Source organism: Humulus lupulus, chromosome 2, assembly GCF_963169125.1.
Source record: "Humulus lupulus chromosome 2, drHumLupu1.1, whole genome shotgun sequence".
In the NCBI taxonomy this organism is placed as follows: domain Eukaryota; kingdom Viridiplantae; phylum Streptophyta; class Magnoliopsida; order Rosales; family Cannabaceae; genus Humulus; species Humulus lupulus.
The window spans coordinates 4,279,089-4,294,544 of record NC_084794.1 but is presented as its reverse complement, the minus strand read 5'-3'; the positions used below and the strand labels follow the sequence as shown (position 1 = coordinate 4,294,544).

The 15,456-nt window shown below is 42.5% G+C and overlaps 1 protein-coding gene across 1 annotated transcript; it reads right to left on the bottom strand.

Moving 5' to 3' along the window:
* Window positions 1–5,617: 5,617 nt before the first annotated feature.
* LOC133816963 (phloroisovalerophenone synthase-like) lies at window positions 5,618–6,922 on the bottom strand. The gene is made up of 2 exons (XM_062249318.1): window positions 6,739–6,922; window positions 5,618–6,618 (listed from the first exon to the last, which is right to left on the bottom strand). The coding sequence occupies exons 1-2, from the start codon at window positions 6,920–6,922 to the stop codon at window positions 5,618–5,620; spliced, it is 1,185 nt and encodes a 394-aa protein (XP_062105302.1).
* Between the last annotated feature and the right edge of the window lie 8,534 nt (window positions 6,923–15,456).

The window sequence follows — 15,456 nt, the reverse complement described above, 5'->3', positions numbered from 1 at the left end:
AGCAAATACTAAGGGAGCCCTACCCCCCGAGCTGGAAGAGCCTAGGACGATTATCTCGCGAACTGGCGAAGGTTCTAGGTCCGGTTCTGAATCGGGGCTGGACTCTTCTACGTACTGCCTAATCCCCGGAGCATAGATGCCCCTCTGGAGCACAGGCCACGTGCGTAAGTTGGTCCCGTACTCCTAAAAAATGACCGACCTAAAGGCTAGGGTATTATCTACTACTACGGTACCCTTAGGCCGACTCTCTTGGTTGTCCAGCACGAGCTGGTCAACGCAATGGAGCAAGAGCGTGTCCAGGTCCGGATTCCTTGAGTGACGATGGACGAGCTGCCTAGGGTTGAACCTAACCAGCCGGGGGTCTGCAGTGGCCCTATCTACGTTCTTAAATAAGTAAGATTTACCTTGACCGGAAGGACCCGCGGCTGCTCCGGATTGGGCCCTCTCCTCGCTCATCCCCTGGGCGACCTCCAAGGTCCTCTTCCTGTTCATCACCAGAGGAACTTCCTCCCCTTCTTCCTCGCCTTCGTCGTCTGCGACCTCCTCCGCGATGATCGATCTGTTGTCGCGAGCTGGGGGAGGCCCCCGGGGCCTTTTCAAATTCAAAGTCTGATTTGGGAAAATTAGCTTGCAGAATACCATCGTCTCGTCCGTTACGAGCGCGCGGTAGTCTTTCACACTGTGGGGCAAGTTCGCCAGTGTATCGTATTGACCCCCGAGGGTCATAGACTTTTCGGTCCTCGCGTAGATGGCTGCAAGGTTGGTTGAAATCAGAAGCGGAATAAGGGACGAGCTAAAATAAGATAACCGTTAAAAGGCGAGCTAAATCAAGGATCACTTACGAGGACGGTTGAAATAGTGATGATCGCAGTTTCGGAACCTAGTTGACATAAAAAACTGGTCTTTGAAGTCGTTTGGATGGCTCGGCAGCTCGATCACTGCTGCTGTGTTAGGGAAGCGGGTTAAGTAATAGAACCCGTCGCCTCGCCCCCGCTGGTCCGGGCTGGCTTTGAGGCAAAAGAAATATAGAATATCAGCAGGAGTGGGGACCTCCCACTCATGCTTTTGGAACAAATACCTCAATCCCGCCAGCAGACGGTATGAGTTGGGGGGGAGCTGAAATGGGGCCAACCCCACATAGTTCAGAAAATCAGCAAAATACTGATCCAGGGGGAGGAAGGCCCCTGCCTTGAAGTGTTCCCCGCTCCAGGCCGCGAACGACTCGTCGAGCGGCGTGCAGCTCCGCTCCCCATCCGCAGCAGGTCGGGCGATCACGGAGGTCATCCCCAGAGGAATGTTGTGGTTGAGGAAGATTTTGGTGATCTTTGCCTGGCTGGTTATCTTCGAGACGATTCTCTCTGCCTCGAAAAACGCGTCAGGGGCCACCTCGGCTTGCTTCTCCACCGCCGGCCCAAAGTGGGGAATTGGCGAGCTGGTCACCACCGCCTTTCCTTTATCCTGCTGGGAGGACGAACTTCCCACATTCTTCTGTGGCAGATTTCTCTTTGGAGCCATCTGGTCGCCTATCGAACAAAAGAAAACACTTTAGAAAAGGCGACCCAAGCAGGAGAGTGAAGCAAGTATTCTGTACACGAGCTGGGGTAAGCCCAGCCCGAGGAGAGTGGTGCCACGCGTTCCAAGGAACACGCGCCTATGCCCTCAACAGATCCCAGATTACTCGGAATTCGTGTGTCAGAGGACTCAGAGTCAAAAATTGCCTTGGGGGGAAAGTTTCAACAGGCAAGGCATGGCAAAACCGCTTTTAAGGCGTATTCCCTAAGCTACTCGGTTTTTGCACCCAAAATTCCTAAGGATCCTACCCAGAAATTGTTCCTAAGAGAGAACCATGGAACCCATATTCTAAGACGATGTCCCATGGCAAGTGTGCCCTAATCTAAGAAGGGCTGTCACCCTCCATATCCGCGCGACCCAGAAAACCTCTGCATGTGGCTACAGTAAATTTTTTTGCCTAAGCTACAGTGGCATGCTTTCAAAAATAAACAAGGACAGAAGACTTACAGTATATGTTTAGATGGTGAGTGAGGTTGCTGCGCTGGTAGGAGCTTCGTTGGCACAGCGGTCTCCGAAGTTTTGAAGGAACTCGTACGCTTAAGCTTCGTGAACGAAGAAGATGAGAGCGATGGAAATGAGGGTTTTGTTCTTCGGAAGGTCAGAGAAAATAAGGAAATTTGAGAGGTTTTGAATGGTAAGGTGGCCCGTGCGTGGGATGACCACCCCTTTTTATACACGGGAAGGATCACGTGTAAAAGGCCCTTGGGAGACCCTCCACTCGAAATGTGAAACGACGGCTGGACAGTAGGCTAGGCCATTTAATGCGGTTCTCGTAGAGTGTACCGTCGCCACCCACGGCGTTCCACGTATCAGACGCCTGCGAAAAGCATGGAATGCGAAGGGTTGTGGGAGAAGTCTAAAAGCCCCTACTGTGGTCTCCCATATCTGATGTCATGAACCACGAGCAGGAGCTTGGGGGGCAGATGTACGCCCTGGTTTTCCCACGGGCTGTTTAGCAGGACGAGCCTCGGACTAAACATGATTTAGTCCGAGGTTCCCACAGGCCAGAGGCTCTATTTCCAGGACGGGCCCTTTCTAGCTCGCACTTGTTGCACCAGGAGCTGGGAAGAACATCCGGCGACCACGGACGGATGAGCTCGGGTTATGAATTGCTCCAGTAACGAGCTTCTCAGGAAGCTCTGACCCTATGGGAAGTCAACACGCAAGATAAACGTGCATAATCCTGCCATCACGTGTCCGATATCCCCCTGACTTCTCGGACACGCAGCAGGAACGTGCGTATTCAGACACCCACGGACGAGTTGGGCCGTGCGGCCCATTATCTCCTTCCATACTGATTAGACCACACTTGTGTGTCAGGTTTAGGAATTAATCATGAATATCACAGACTTGATATGACAAATGGTAAGGTCACGGGATGACCTCCCTACCAACTTCCAGGTGCCTTCTCCTATAAATATGGAGACCCTGGGAGTTGATAGGGGTTGGAAAAATAGTCTTTTAAGAACTATATACTTTGTAAACCAATTACCCAGAGAATATCAATAATATTGACTAGTGGAGTAGAAGGATTTTAACCTTCGAACCACTTAAAAACGTGTCTGGAGTCACCTAGTTCTTTCCACAAAGATTTCATATCTGTGACGGTTCTACCTTTAAGTACTAATCTCTTTCTCTTCTTCTCTTAATTATCTGTTGCCGAAGAACCGCGTCAACACTGTTATTGTAGGGATTAGACAGTTTAGACTAAATCCCTCTGATAAGTTTTATAAGTGGAAAATAATAACATAAACATTGTGACATTTCGATGTTCTCAAAACAAAACACGAGTACCTAATTGACACGAGGCAATGAAAATCTACATAAATATGAAGATGAAAGTAGGTGATCAGACTATATATATATATTTGGTAGTGATTATTAAAATCACTACTGTTGCGAATTTTTACTACTGCGCAAGTATACGCAATCGAATAAACAAGTAATAGTAGTGGAAATACATTATCGTTCCGTCAGGGAATTGATCTAATAATTACCAATAGCAAATTTTTATTTCTATTTGACTAATGAAATTTTAATGACAATTAACAATGATCAATAAACTAAGAAAACACAATAAACTAAGAAAACACAATTTAATTAACGAAATTTAATATGAGCGAAAGATTAGAGTATTCTAATTTCATCAACCTTCAATTCTATTCAATCAATAATACAACTAATATGTTTCTGTGATCTATGGTTATAGCAAGTTTACTAATGACAATTCTATTCTCTCTCAAGATATAAAATATTCAGTTTACCTGCGAATTTTCTACATGTCTGTGATAAATTCTACACATAAACCGCATTAAGAACAAAAACCTAATTGCTACACAAACCAATTTGATACTTTCGTTCTAAATTGAAATCTATGTCTATTGTCTAAAGCTATTCCAATTCTCACTTTTCAGATATTGAATTAAAACCAATAATCATGCAACAGATGGCCAATCAATTACAAGCATTAAACATAAGAACAATAGATAACCATAAATTCAAAGATTCATAGAAATTGCATTAAAGACGAATAGAATATCCAGTAACTACATTAAAATACTCTAAATACGAATTTAGTTCATAATATTAAACTTCATCATCCAATCTAAAATTCAAAAACATAAAAATAAACACAAACGAAATAAACGTGGATTCTTCTCTGTTTCTTTCCCTTCGCCGTCAGAATGCCTCCTCTTCTCTCTGTCCTTTTTGATCTTCCTTTTATTCTTTTTACAAAAATCCCAAAAACCTACGAATTTCCATGAAAATTTCCAAAAATGCCCTCGTGCCGATATATCGCCCAAGACAGGCGATATATCGCCTGGCGAATGTTCTCGATAAAAACGCAAGTTTCTGATGTCGTTTCTGCAAAACCAAAATTTGGAATTCCTCCTTATGCCGATATATCGCCCAAGACAGGCGATATATCGCCTGTACCATATTTCCACATATTGGCCAATTTTCGGCTACTAAAACCAACATTTATCCAAATTCTCGAACAAATCAGAATTATAACGACAAACTGCACAAGTTCACCAAACAGATTAAATAGAAACTTTATCTTGAGAAAAACAACCAAATCAATCTGAAAATGTTATCAATAAGCGTGTATATATATATATATTTGGTAGTGATTATTAAAATCACTACTCAACTATTTTGCATTATTTACTATATATATATATATTAAAATCGCAATCCCAATCCCAAAAATTACCATAATTGTAGCACAGTTAAACCGTCTCCATCATAAGTGTTACAATTTTGTGGTTTTAGAAATTCTACAGTACTACCCTACTATATAATAAAAAACTAGGAATTAAGGATGGATGGTTTCAACTTTTATCTTTCTTCTAACTTTTAATTTTAATCATTTTTAAGATATTTTTTTTATGGAATAAGGACTTTGTGTTTGTTTAATTATTTTATCATATGTGGGACTTTTAGTTGATTTTTGTTGTATATTATTTAGATGGTATTATGAACTATGAACTAAATAATGTCTAAAACTTCAAGTCTTTGACTATGAGTATTGCCACGGTTATTTATTTAGACTTAATTTTGCCTTAGAAAGTTCAATTTGATACGAAAAATTAAGTCAAAACGCTTTTAAAACCGAACCATAAGGTTGTGGCATGGTCTGGTTTTATATTTTTACAAAAACTGCAACAACATATTGGATTGAAAATAGTCAAAGCCTTACTAAATCACACCTTGTACACACAAATTGCATCAAAATATTACACATATATAATGTGGTGACAACTTTTTTCAATGAAAAATAAAATGATCTTTATCATGGAGTATTACTATTCATGTTCAACGCCACATGATTTGTCATCTTATGATTAGTTAGCGATACCCCATCTTCTGATTTGTCATGGAGTATTACTATTCATGTTCAACGCCACATGATTTGTCATCTTATGATTAGTTAGCGATACCCCATAATACTTATTAAATTAAAATGTGTGAGACCGATATTTAATTATACCACTCTTTGTATCACGTCATTATTATGTGTAATATTTTTGCGCGTGATAAGCTAAATTTTGTTTGCAACACTGTGCAAAACAACAGTCTCCATTGTCAAACCCGGCCCGAAGCCGAAAAGAACACCCCACTCCAATCCATCTCCGGTGGTGGACTTCCCTTCTTTCAACGACCTCTTCCTCAGCTCATCCATTACAAAGAAAACGCATGCGCTCGACAAGTTCCCGTACTCACTCAGCACATGACGAGAGACCGCCATCTTCTCCTTCTTCAATCGTAGCTTGGCCTCCACCTTGTCCAGAATGGCCCGCCCACCCGGGTGTGTAATCCAGAATATGGAGTTCCAGTCACTTATCTCGATTGGAGTAAAGGCCTCAATCAAGCTCTTCTCAATGTTATTAGAGATCAACTCGGGCACATCTTTGAGTAAGTGAAACGTTAGCCTTGCTTCCTTTAAATGGCCATTGATTGCTCCTTCTGAGTTTGGCAGGATTGTTTGTGCAGCTGACACCAACTCGAAGATCGGTCGTTCCCCAGCTAACTCATCTGGATCAGCACCCACGATGACCGCCGAAGCTCCATCTCCGAACAAAGCTTGTCCCACCATGGAGTCCAACTGCAATTCCGTCGGCCCATGAAAAATACAAGCCGTGATCTCAGCGCACAAGGCAAGAACTCGGGCGCCCTTGTTGTTTTCCGCTATGTCCTTGGCAATGCGGAGAACGGTTCCACCGGCGAAACAACCTTGTTGATACATCATCACACGCTTCACGGAGGAGCAGAGTCCAAGCATCTTGGCGCATTGGTAGTCGGCGCCAGGCATGTGGATGCCGGAGGTGGTGGCGAAGATGAGATGGGTGATCTTGGACTTGGGCTGGTCCCACTCTTTGATGGCCTTCATGGCAGCCTCATTCCCAAGCTTGGGAACCTCGACCCCCAACATGTCTTGACGTGCATCCAGCGATGGTGCCATGTACTCACACATATTTGGGTTCTGCTTCAGGTGCTCTTCGGTCAAGCACAGATGACGTTTCTTTATCATGGTTCTATCACCTGCAACCACCATATATGCATGCATATGCATATAGCTATATATTAATATATTTAGATAGAATTAAATTCAATAGGAGAAAAGTATATAATATATAGATCATCAAGAACATGCATGCATACATATTCGTTGAAACTTTTTCTTGAGGTCAGTCATGTGTTCACTTTTGGTGACGCGGAAGTAGTAGTCAGGATAATCAGCTTGGATCATTGTGTTGGCAGGATTGGCCGTGCCGATGGCGAGGATGGTGGCCGGACCCTCAGCTCGCTGAGCCCTTCGGATTTGGTCCACAGCTATGGAGCCCATTATTACGTGATATAGTATTAAGATAACTAACTATAAATATGTATATTGCAACTGCAACTCTTTACCAAATCCTCAAATATCCCAATTCAATTCAATTCATTTACATTTCACTCTCATTTACCATCTATATATATACACAAAGAACCCTCGTTTATTCTTTTGATGCAGACCAATCAACATAAAATACATTAATTATTAAGCACATGCATATCATCAACTAGATCTAGACATTTATAATAGTAATTAAAGACGACAAGTACAACTGCTACCTAGGTGAGATTCTATATATCCAGGATAGCCTGAAACATGACAATAACTACAGTACATTTTATTAAACAAACACACCCACATCATCATCGTATATTAAATATATATATATATATTAGAAAGAGAAATGCTAAGGTAAATCGAATTTTGTTGTTGGTGTAATTTAACATTCGGTAGCTGATATCTAACTTTAACAAAAATTATAAGATATCGCTAATCAATCATAACGTCTCATACAGCTTTCTGTACACAGTCAAATAGGAGAAATGTTTATATATATGAAGCCTAGCAAATAGCAACGTACGTTGGTGAATCGTCACATATTTTTTGCTTTGATGTTGGAGATGTAGACTCAAACGTAGTACCACCACCCCCACCACAGCCAGCTTATCAATTACTCTCCTTCATTAGTAACGAGTCTGTTTTAAATAATAATGATAATAATAATAATAATAATAATATCGTTTTAATTACCTTATCTATACTTAATTACTAGTTAATTAACAATTTAATTATTTGAAAATTAAATGTTTTATTTTTTCTAAATATAATAGTAACGTGCAATGTACAATTGTTTACTTTTATTTAGAAAATTTATTAATTATTTTTAGTAGAAATTAGATGTGGTACCCAATTTAAAGGAACCTCTTTTATTTTTACCCATTATTTTAGATTTTGACCTTAATACCTAATATTTCATTAACATACCTATTATATCCCTCTTATTTCATATTGAACTAGTGGAGCTGGTAGAAGATTATTTAAAAAGGGAAGTAAATAGTACGACAGAGGCAAAAATTGAGGTTTTTACATTGGACTTCTAGTAGTGTTTTAAGGGTGTTGACGCGGTTCTTCGCCAACAGGTAATTAAGAGAAAGAGAGGAAGGGATCAGTGCCGAATGTAGAACCGTAACAGATATAAGATCTTAGAGGATGAAATAGGTGACTCAAGACACATTTTTAAGTGGTTCAAAGGTTAAAATCCTTCTACTCCACTAGTCAATATTATTGATATGTTCTGGGTATTTGGTTACAAAGTATATATCTCTCCAGAGACTAGTTTTCCAACCCTTATCAACTCCCAGGGTCTCCATATTTATAGGAGAAGGCACCTGGAAGTTGGTAAGGAGGTCATCCCGTGACCTTCTTATTTGTCATATCAACTCTGTGACATTCATGATTAATTCCTAAACCTGACACATAAGTATGGTCAAATCGATAGGTAAGGAGATAATGGGCCGCACGGCCCAATCCAGCCGTGGGTGTCTGAACACGCATGTTCCTGCAGCGTGTCCGAGAAGTCAGGGAGATATCGGACACGTGATGTTAGATATATGCACGTTTATCTTGCGTGTGTTGACTTTACAAGGGGTCATAGCCTCCATATCTAGTTCGTACCACGAGCTGTGCATCTGACCAGACCTTCGGCCTTCCGATTCCTTGCTCCAGTCTTGGGAGTCTTGGCGAGTCCTTGAGGATTCCTCGAGCTAAGGGGGGTACGACCTCAAGACAGGAGCTCCGACCTAGGGGATGCTTATGGACTAACCATGATTAGTCCAAAGCTCGGCCTGCTAATCAACCCATGGGAAAATCAGGGCGTACATCTGCCCCCCAAGCTCCTACTCGTGGTATATGACGTCGTATATAAGACCACAGCAGGGGCTTTTAGACTTCCCCACAAACTCTTCGCATTCCACTCTTTACGCAGGCGCCTGATACGTGGCACATCGTGGGTGGTGACGGTATGTCTTACGAGAACCGCATTTAATGGCCTAGCCTATGCCCATCCGTCGTTTCGTATTTCGAGTGGAAGGCCTCGGATTCCTCATCAGGGCCATCTAAGAGCCTTCTACACGTGATCCTTCACGCATATAAAAAGGGGGTGGCCACCCTACGCACGGGCCACCCTTTCATTCGAAATTTTTCAAACCTCTTTTCCTCTTTCCCCTCCATATTCCAGAAGAACGAAACCCTTTTCCTTATTCAAAACTGTTGCTGCCATTTTCACCGTTCAAGAAACTTAGGCGCACGGATTTCTCCAAAACTTTGGAAGCTACTACACCGACGAAGCTCCTACCAACGCAACACTCTTGTCTACCTCCCAGTCATAAACAGTAAGTTTCCTGACCCTGTGTACTTTGAAAACATGCTACTGTAGCTTAGGTAAAAAATTTCACTGTAGCCGCATGCAAGGGTTTTCTGGGTTTTGTGGATATGGAGGGTGACAACCCTTTTTAGGTTAGGGTATATTTGCGGTAGGAAATCGCTTTAGAGTATGGGTTTCAGGATACTTTTTCTGGGGAAAATTTCTGGGTGCAAAATCGGGTAGCTTAGGGAACACGCCTCATAAGCGGTTTTGTAATTTTCTGCTATTGAAACTTTCCCCCCCAAGGCAAATTCTATTCTGAACCCCCTGACACACGAATTCCGAGTAATCTGGGATCTGTTGAGAGTATACGCGCGTGTTCACTGAACCGCGTGGTTCCACTCTCCACGAGCTGGGCTTACCTCAGCTCGTGCAAATAATAATTGCTTATTCCTCCTGCTTGGGTCGCCTTTTCTAAAGTGTTTTCTTTTGTTCGTTAGGCGACCAGATGGCTCCAAAAAGGAATCTCCCTCAGAAGAATGTTGGAAGCTCGGCCTCCCACCAGGAGAAAGGGAAGGCGGCGATGCCCAGCTCCCCGATCCCCCGTTTCGGGCCGGCAGTGGAGAAGGAGGTCGAGGTGGCCCCCGACGCATTCTTTGAGGCAGAGAGAATCGTCTCAAAGATAACCGATCAGACGAAGATTAAAAACTCTTCCTCACTCACAACATCGCGCTGGGGAAAGCCTCCATTATTGCCCGACCTGCCTCGGATGGCGAGCAGAGCTGCGCGCCGCTCGACGAATTCTTCACGGCCTGGAGCGGAGAACACTTTAAGGCAGGGGCCTTCCTTCCCCTGGATCAGTACTTTGTTGATTTCTTGAACTTCGTGGGGTTGGCCCCATTTCAGCTCCCCCCCAACTCCTACCGTCTGCTAACAGGGTTGAGGTACTTATTCCAGAAGCATGAGTGGGAGGTCCCCACTCCTGCGGATATTTTATATTTCTTTTGTCTCAAAGCCAGCCCGGACCAGCGGGGGCGAGGCGACGAGTTTTACTATTTAACCCGTCTTCCCAACAGGGCGGCGGTCATCGAGCTGCCCATCCACCCCATTGATTTCAAGGACCAGTTCTTTATGTCAACTGGGTTCCAGAACTGCGAGCACCACTACTTCAATCGTCCTCGTAAGTGCTCCCTGACCCTAGCCCGTGTGTTTAATTATGACTTTAGCTCCTCCTATATCCCTTTCTGACTTAAACTCATTACGCAGCCATCTTCGCGAGGACAGAGAAATCTGTGACCCTCGGGGCACAGTATGAAACACTGGCGGGCTTGCCCCCCAGTGAGAAGGATTATTGCGTGCTCGTGACGGACGAGACGATGGTGGCCTGCAAATTGATATTTCTGAACCAAACATTGAACCTAAAGAGGCCCCGGGGGCCGCCTCCAGCTTGGGAAACCAGACCTATCAATGTGGAGGAGGTCGCGGAAGATGAAGACGAGGAGGACGAGGGCGACGAAGTTCCGCTCGTGAGGAGCAGGAAGAGGACTTTGGAGGTCGCCCAGGGGACGGGCGAGGAGAGGATCCAATCCGGAGCAGCCGCGGGTCCTTTTGGCCAAGGTAACCATTACTTGTTTAGGAGTCTAGATAGGGCCGCTGCGGACCCCCGACTGGCTAGGTTCAATCCTAGGCAGCTCGTCCATCGTCACAGGAGCAATCCGGACCTGAACACACTTCTGCTCCATTGTGTCGACCGGCTCATGTTGGATCACCAAGAGAGCCGGCCTAGGGGTACCGTAGTAGTAGATAATACCCTAGCCTTTAGGTTGATCTTTTTCCAGGAGTATGGGACAAACCTACGCACATGGCCCTCACTCCAGAGGGGTATCTATGCTCCGGGGCTTAGGCAGTATGTAGGAGAATCTAGCCCTGAATCGGACCCGGAGCCAGAGCTTGCGCCAGTTCGGGAAATAATCGTCTTAGGCTCTTCCAGCTCGGGGGGTAGGGTTCCCTTAGTATTCGTACACTTTTTTAGCTTTAACCTTCTGTCTTTATCTCTGTATGATTGCTAACTTGTAATAACCATGTTTTTTGTTTTACAGAAGAGATGTCTCAGCCCGAGGATAGCTTGCGGGGCGTAGTCTTCGGGGGGAACCCCTCAGCCGGGCCAAGACAGAAAAGGCTTCGGGGTTCCAAGAGCACTGCTGGGGTCTCCACCAAATCTCCGGCAAAGGAGAAGGAGAAAACCCCGTCAGCCCAGGTCGCGGGGGCGATCCTTCCTGCTGCCGGAGCAGGACAAATGCCTCCACCGCCTCAGCGAGCTCCGACCGCCACCCAGGGCGTAGGAATGGAGATCGGGACTCCGCCTGTGATGGCCTCCGATGTGCGCATCCCAGTAAACCCTCAGGACCTGGAGAAGATCCCAGAGGCCTTCCGAGGGACAGTGTACGAATCGGCGAACTACGCCGTTAGCCATATCTATAAGTGATAACTCTACAAAATAGAGTTATTTTACCACATTTTATGTGCTAATTGTTGCTTAATTCTTGAGTTTTTAATTGATTTATTAAATTTTAAAGTAATTTTGAATTTATTGAGCTTATTTTGATTTTATATATATTTGTACGTTTTTATAGTTATTATATTATAATATGTTGTAATTTAATTATATGAAATTTGCATGGTTAAGTTAGAAGTTAAAAATGTAATTCTTTTGAACTTAAATGCTTTATTAAATTAAGTTATAATCAATATTTTCAAATAATTAATATGATTTATTTATAATTGAAAATATTTGATTGTTATTTAATTTATTTTTATCTTGTAGGAATTATATTGCATGCTTGAAAGAAAGAAGAGAAAAGAAAACAAAAGTGGCATTTATGAAGAGAAAATAGCATTTTTGAAATATGCCATAGCCAGCCCAACTCCAGGCCCACGCTAGAGCCCAGCAGCCTTCATCTCCTTCAAGCCCACGGATTGGGCCTCACATCCAGGCCCACGCCTGGCCCAACTCCCTTTCTCTCAGCATTTCTCCTCCCAGCCATGAAGTCCACGCCTTCCTCCTTCAGCATATATGCCTCCAACGCCACCTGTCACAGCCTCTTGATGAAGCAATCAGCTTCATTCCTTCGGCAAGCCAGAAGCCACCTTGGGCCTTGCCTTCACCAGCCCACTAACCGTACGGCCCAGCAGCATACCCAGCCGCCTGGCACCCAAAGCAGCCCAGTTCCAACACAGCTATGCATGCCACTTTTTGAGCCTATATTTCCTAAGTGTACCATTTGTCCCCTATACTCAAAATGCCACCTTTTTACCCTTTTGTCTACACACTTTTACCCCAAAATCATCATCACTCCTACAATTTACTCCTATTTACCATATTATTATTAATTTAATCAATTTACTTAATTTAAATTGATTATTTTAATAATGTCATTTTGGCTATAAATAAGGGTTTTCAAGACCATTTGGGGTGCTTAATGTTTTGGTTACCATCTTTTTCTCCCATTTTCTCTCTACCATTCTCTCTTCCATTTGGGCTTTTCAAGAGCATTTTGCAAGTATGTATGTCTTTTATTTTGTAATTTCTACTCAAGTTATGTGCTTCTAATCTTTTTCATAAGATTATTAAGATCATGATGAAGCAACTTGTAACTAGGTAATATTTATGTTGTATGTTGATTTCCATTGTAATACAACAAAGTTTATGGACTTTTCTTCTACATATATTTCTTTCATCTTAAATATCTTGTATTTTAGATTGTTAGAACATATTTACACTTTGTTCTTCATTAGTGCATAAACATAATATTCTTTGTGTAAGATGTGTCATTAAATTGTACACATCCATGCTTAGAACAAAAATATTATGTTTTGCCTTATAAATAATGTTCATTGATTTATTTGTTATTTCATTAGATTGATTTACACTAAATGCTTTGAAATTATAATTTTGAAAAGTGAAGAAAAATCCTATCTTTTTATAAGAAATTTGTGCTTAAAATTATAAATCTTTTTGGAAAATGATAGTTTAAAATATTTTAACTATAACTAAAACTTGGGAATCAATATACTAATAAATATTATTAAACTTACATTTTGTGGATTCTAGTATCTTAATAATCTTTTCTTTTAACACTTATTTTCTACTCATTATTGCTTTATTTTTATTCTCTTAAATAGCTTTATTTTTCAATCTTTTATTTTATGTTCATAATATTAAAACTCATCAATCTTTGGAGCTAGGTTAGAATTTATTATTTTTGATTTAAAATAGTTTCATTTTCGATTTTAGACAACTCCCTTGGGTTCGACATCCTTGCTTACACGATCACTATTCTTTATGGACGATTCGTGCGCTTGCGATATATAAATTTTTAAACATACCCGTTTTGGGTCCATCAATAAGTTCACTGAGAAGGAACTCCGGACTATTGAGTCAATGAGCCCGGTTGACGATATGGACTCTTCAATGAGCATGACCCTAACGGTAAGCTGCCCTATTCTTTTAAAGCTTTTACCATTACACTCTGCCTTATTTTTCCTCTGAGCCAATTTATCTTTCATTCCTCGCAGGGTGTTGTCGCCCTTCACCGGAGCATCATCAAGGCCAGAACTCAGCTCGATGACATGAGGACCGAGCACCAGGCCACCCTTCAGGAGGTTAAGGCGACTAAGGATGCCTTGGTGACCTCGAAGGTCGAGTTGGAGAAGACCCAGGTCGACTTGGAGAAGACCCGCTTGAAGGTCCAGGAGCTCGAGACCTCCCTTGCTACCTCGCAGGCAGACCTCGAGGCAGCGAAGACTGAGATCTAGGCCGCCCAGGCTGCCCTGGAGGCCGAACGGACCACCTCGGAGCAGTCCATGCAGGATCTGTTCTATCACTGTTGGGTCCACAATCCGGAGGCTGACTTCTCTTTCATGCCACCGAGTCTCTGGGCGCGCTTGCTGGTGAAGTTCCAAGCTCGCCTCGACAAAGAGGCGCCGCCTTCGGAGACTGGGGAAGCCTCTGGTGCAGCGGAGCAGGGTGAAACGGCGACCTCCAAAGGGCCGACTGACGGAGCTTAGGGCGCTTTTTCTCTTCTCTTTTTTTTTTGCCTTTGAATATTTTGAAGTATTTTATGTAACCTTTGCATGAGGTGTTTTCACCTCGAGACAATTTTCCTTACACCTTTAACTTATATTTTTTCATGTTTTTGGCTACAATATATATATCTTTTTGATAAACTTAGTTCGTGTTAACCGCTATTTATATCTCGAGCTCTTTGGAAAGAACAACGATAAATAGATAATCAACTTCTAAGTTTTATGACCCAGTTAAAACCAGGAACTTATTTAGAAAACTTAGTCCGTGTTAACTTTTATCCGTATCTCGAGCTCTTTAAGAAGAGCAACGAAACATGGATTTACATTAACTTCTAAGTTTTGTGACCCGCTTAAAACCATGAACTTATTTAGAAAACTTAGTCCGTGTTAACTTTTATCCGTATCTCGAGCTCTTTAAGAAGAACAACGATCAACGGATTTAAATCAACTTCTAAGTTTTTATGACCCGGTTAAAACCAGGAACTTATTTAGAAAACTTAGTTCGTGTTAATTTTTTATCCATATCTCGAGCTCTTTAAGAAGAACAACGATCAACGGATTTAAATCAACTTCTAAGTTTTTATGACCCGGTTAAAACCAGGAACTTATTTAGAAAACTTAGTCCGTGTTAACTTTTATCCGTATCTCGAGCTCTTTAAGAAGAACAACGATCAACGGATTTAAATCAACTTCTAAGTTTTTATGACCCGGTTAAAACCAGGATAGAACTTAGTTAGTGTTAACCCTTATCAATATCTCGCGTTTTTAAGAAAACCACGGTCAATCGATAAGAATCAACATCTAAGTCGTTAAGAAGACCTGGTTATATCCAGGTACCATATGCCCCCCAAGTAACTGGGAAAGGGTCTTTCATGGTTACTTTATATTACACTTGCAAATATGCATAAAAAGTTGATTTTCATTAATACGTAAGAAGTGGCCTTCTAGGCATTACAAGTAAATCACTGGTAATATCTCTTTAAGTGGATGGCGTTCCAAGTTCGCGGGACCGCCCCTCCATCAAGTCGAGCTAGCTTATAAGTTCCCTCCTTGATGACTTCGATGACCTGGTATGGTCCTTCCCAGTTCGGTCCCA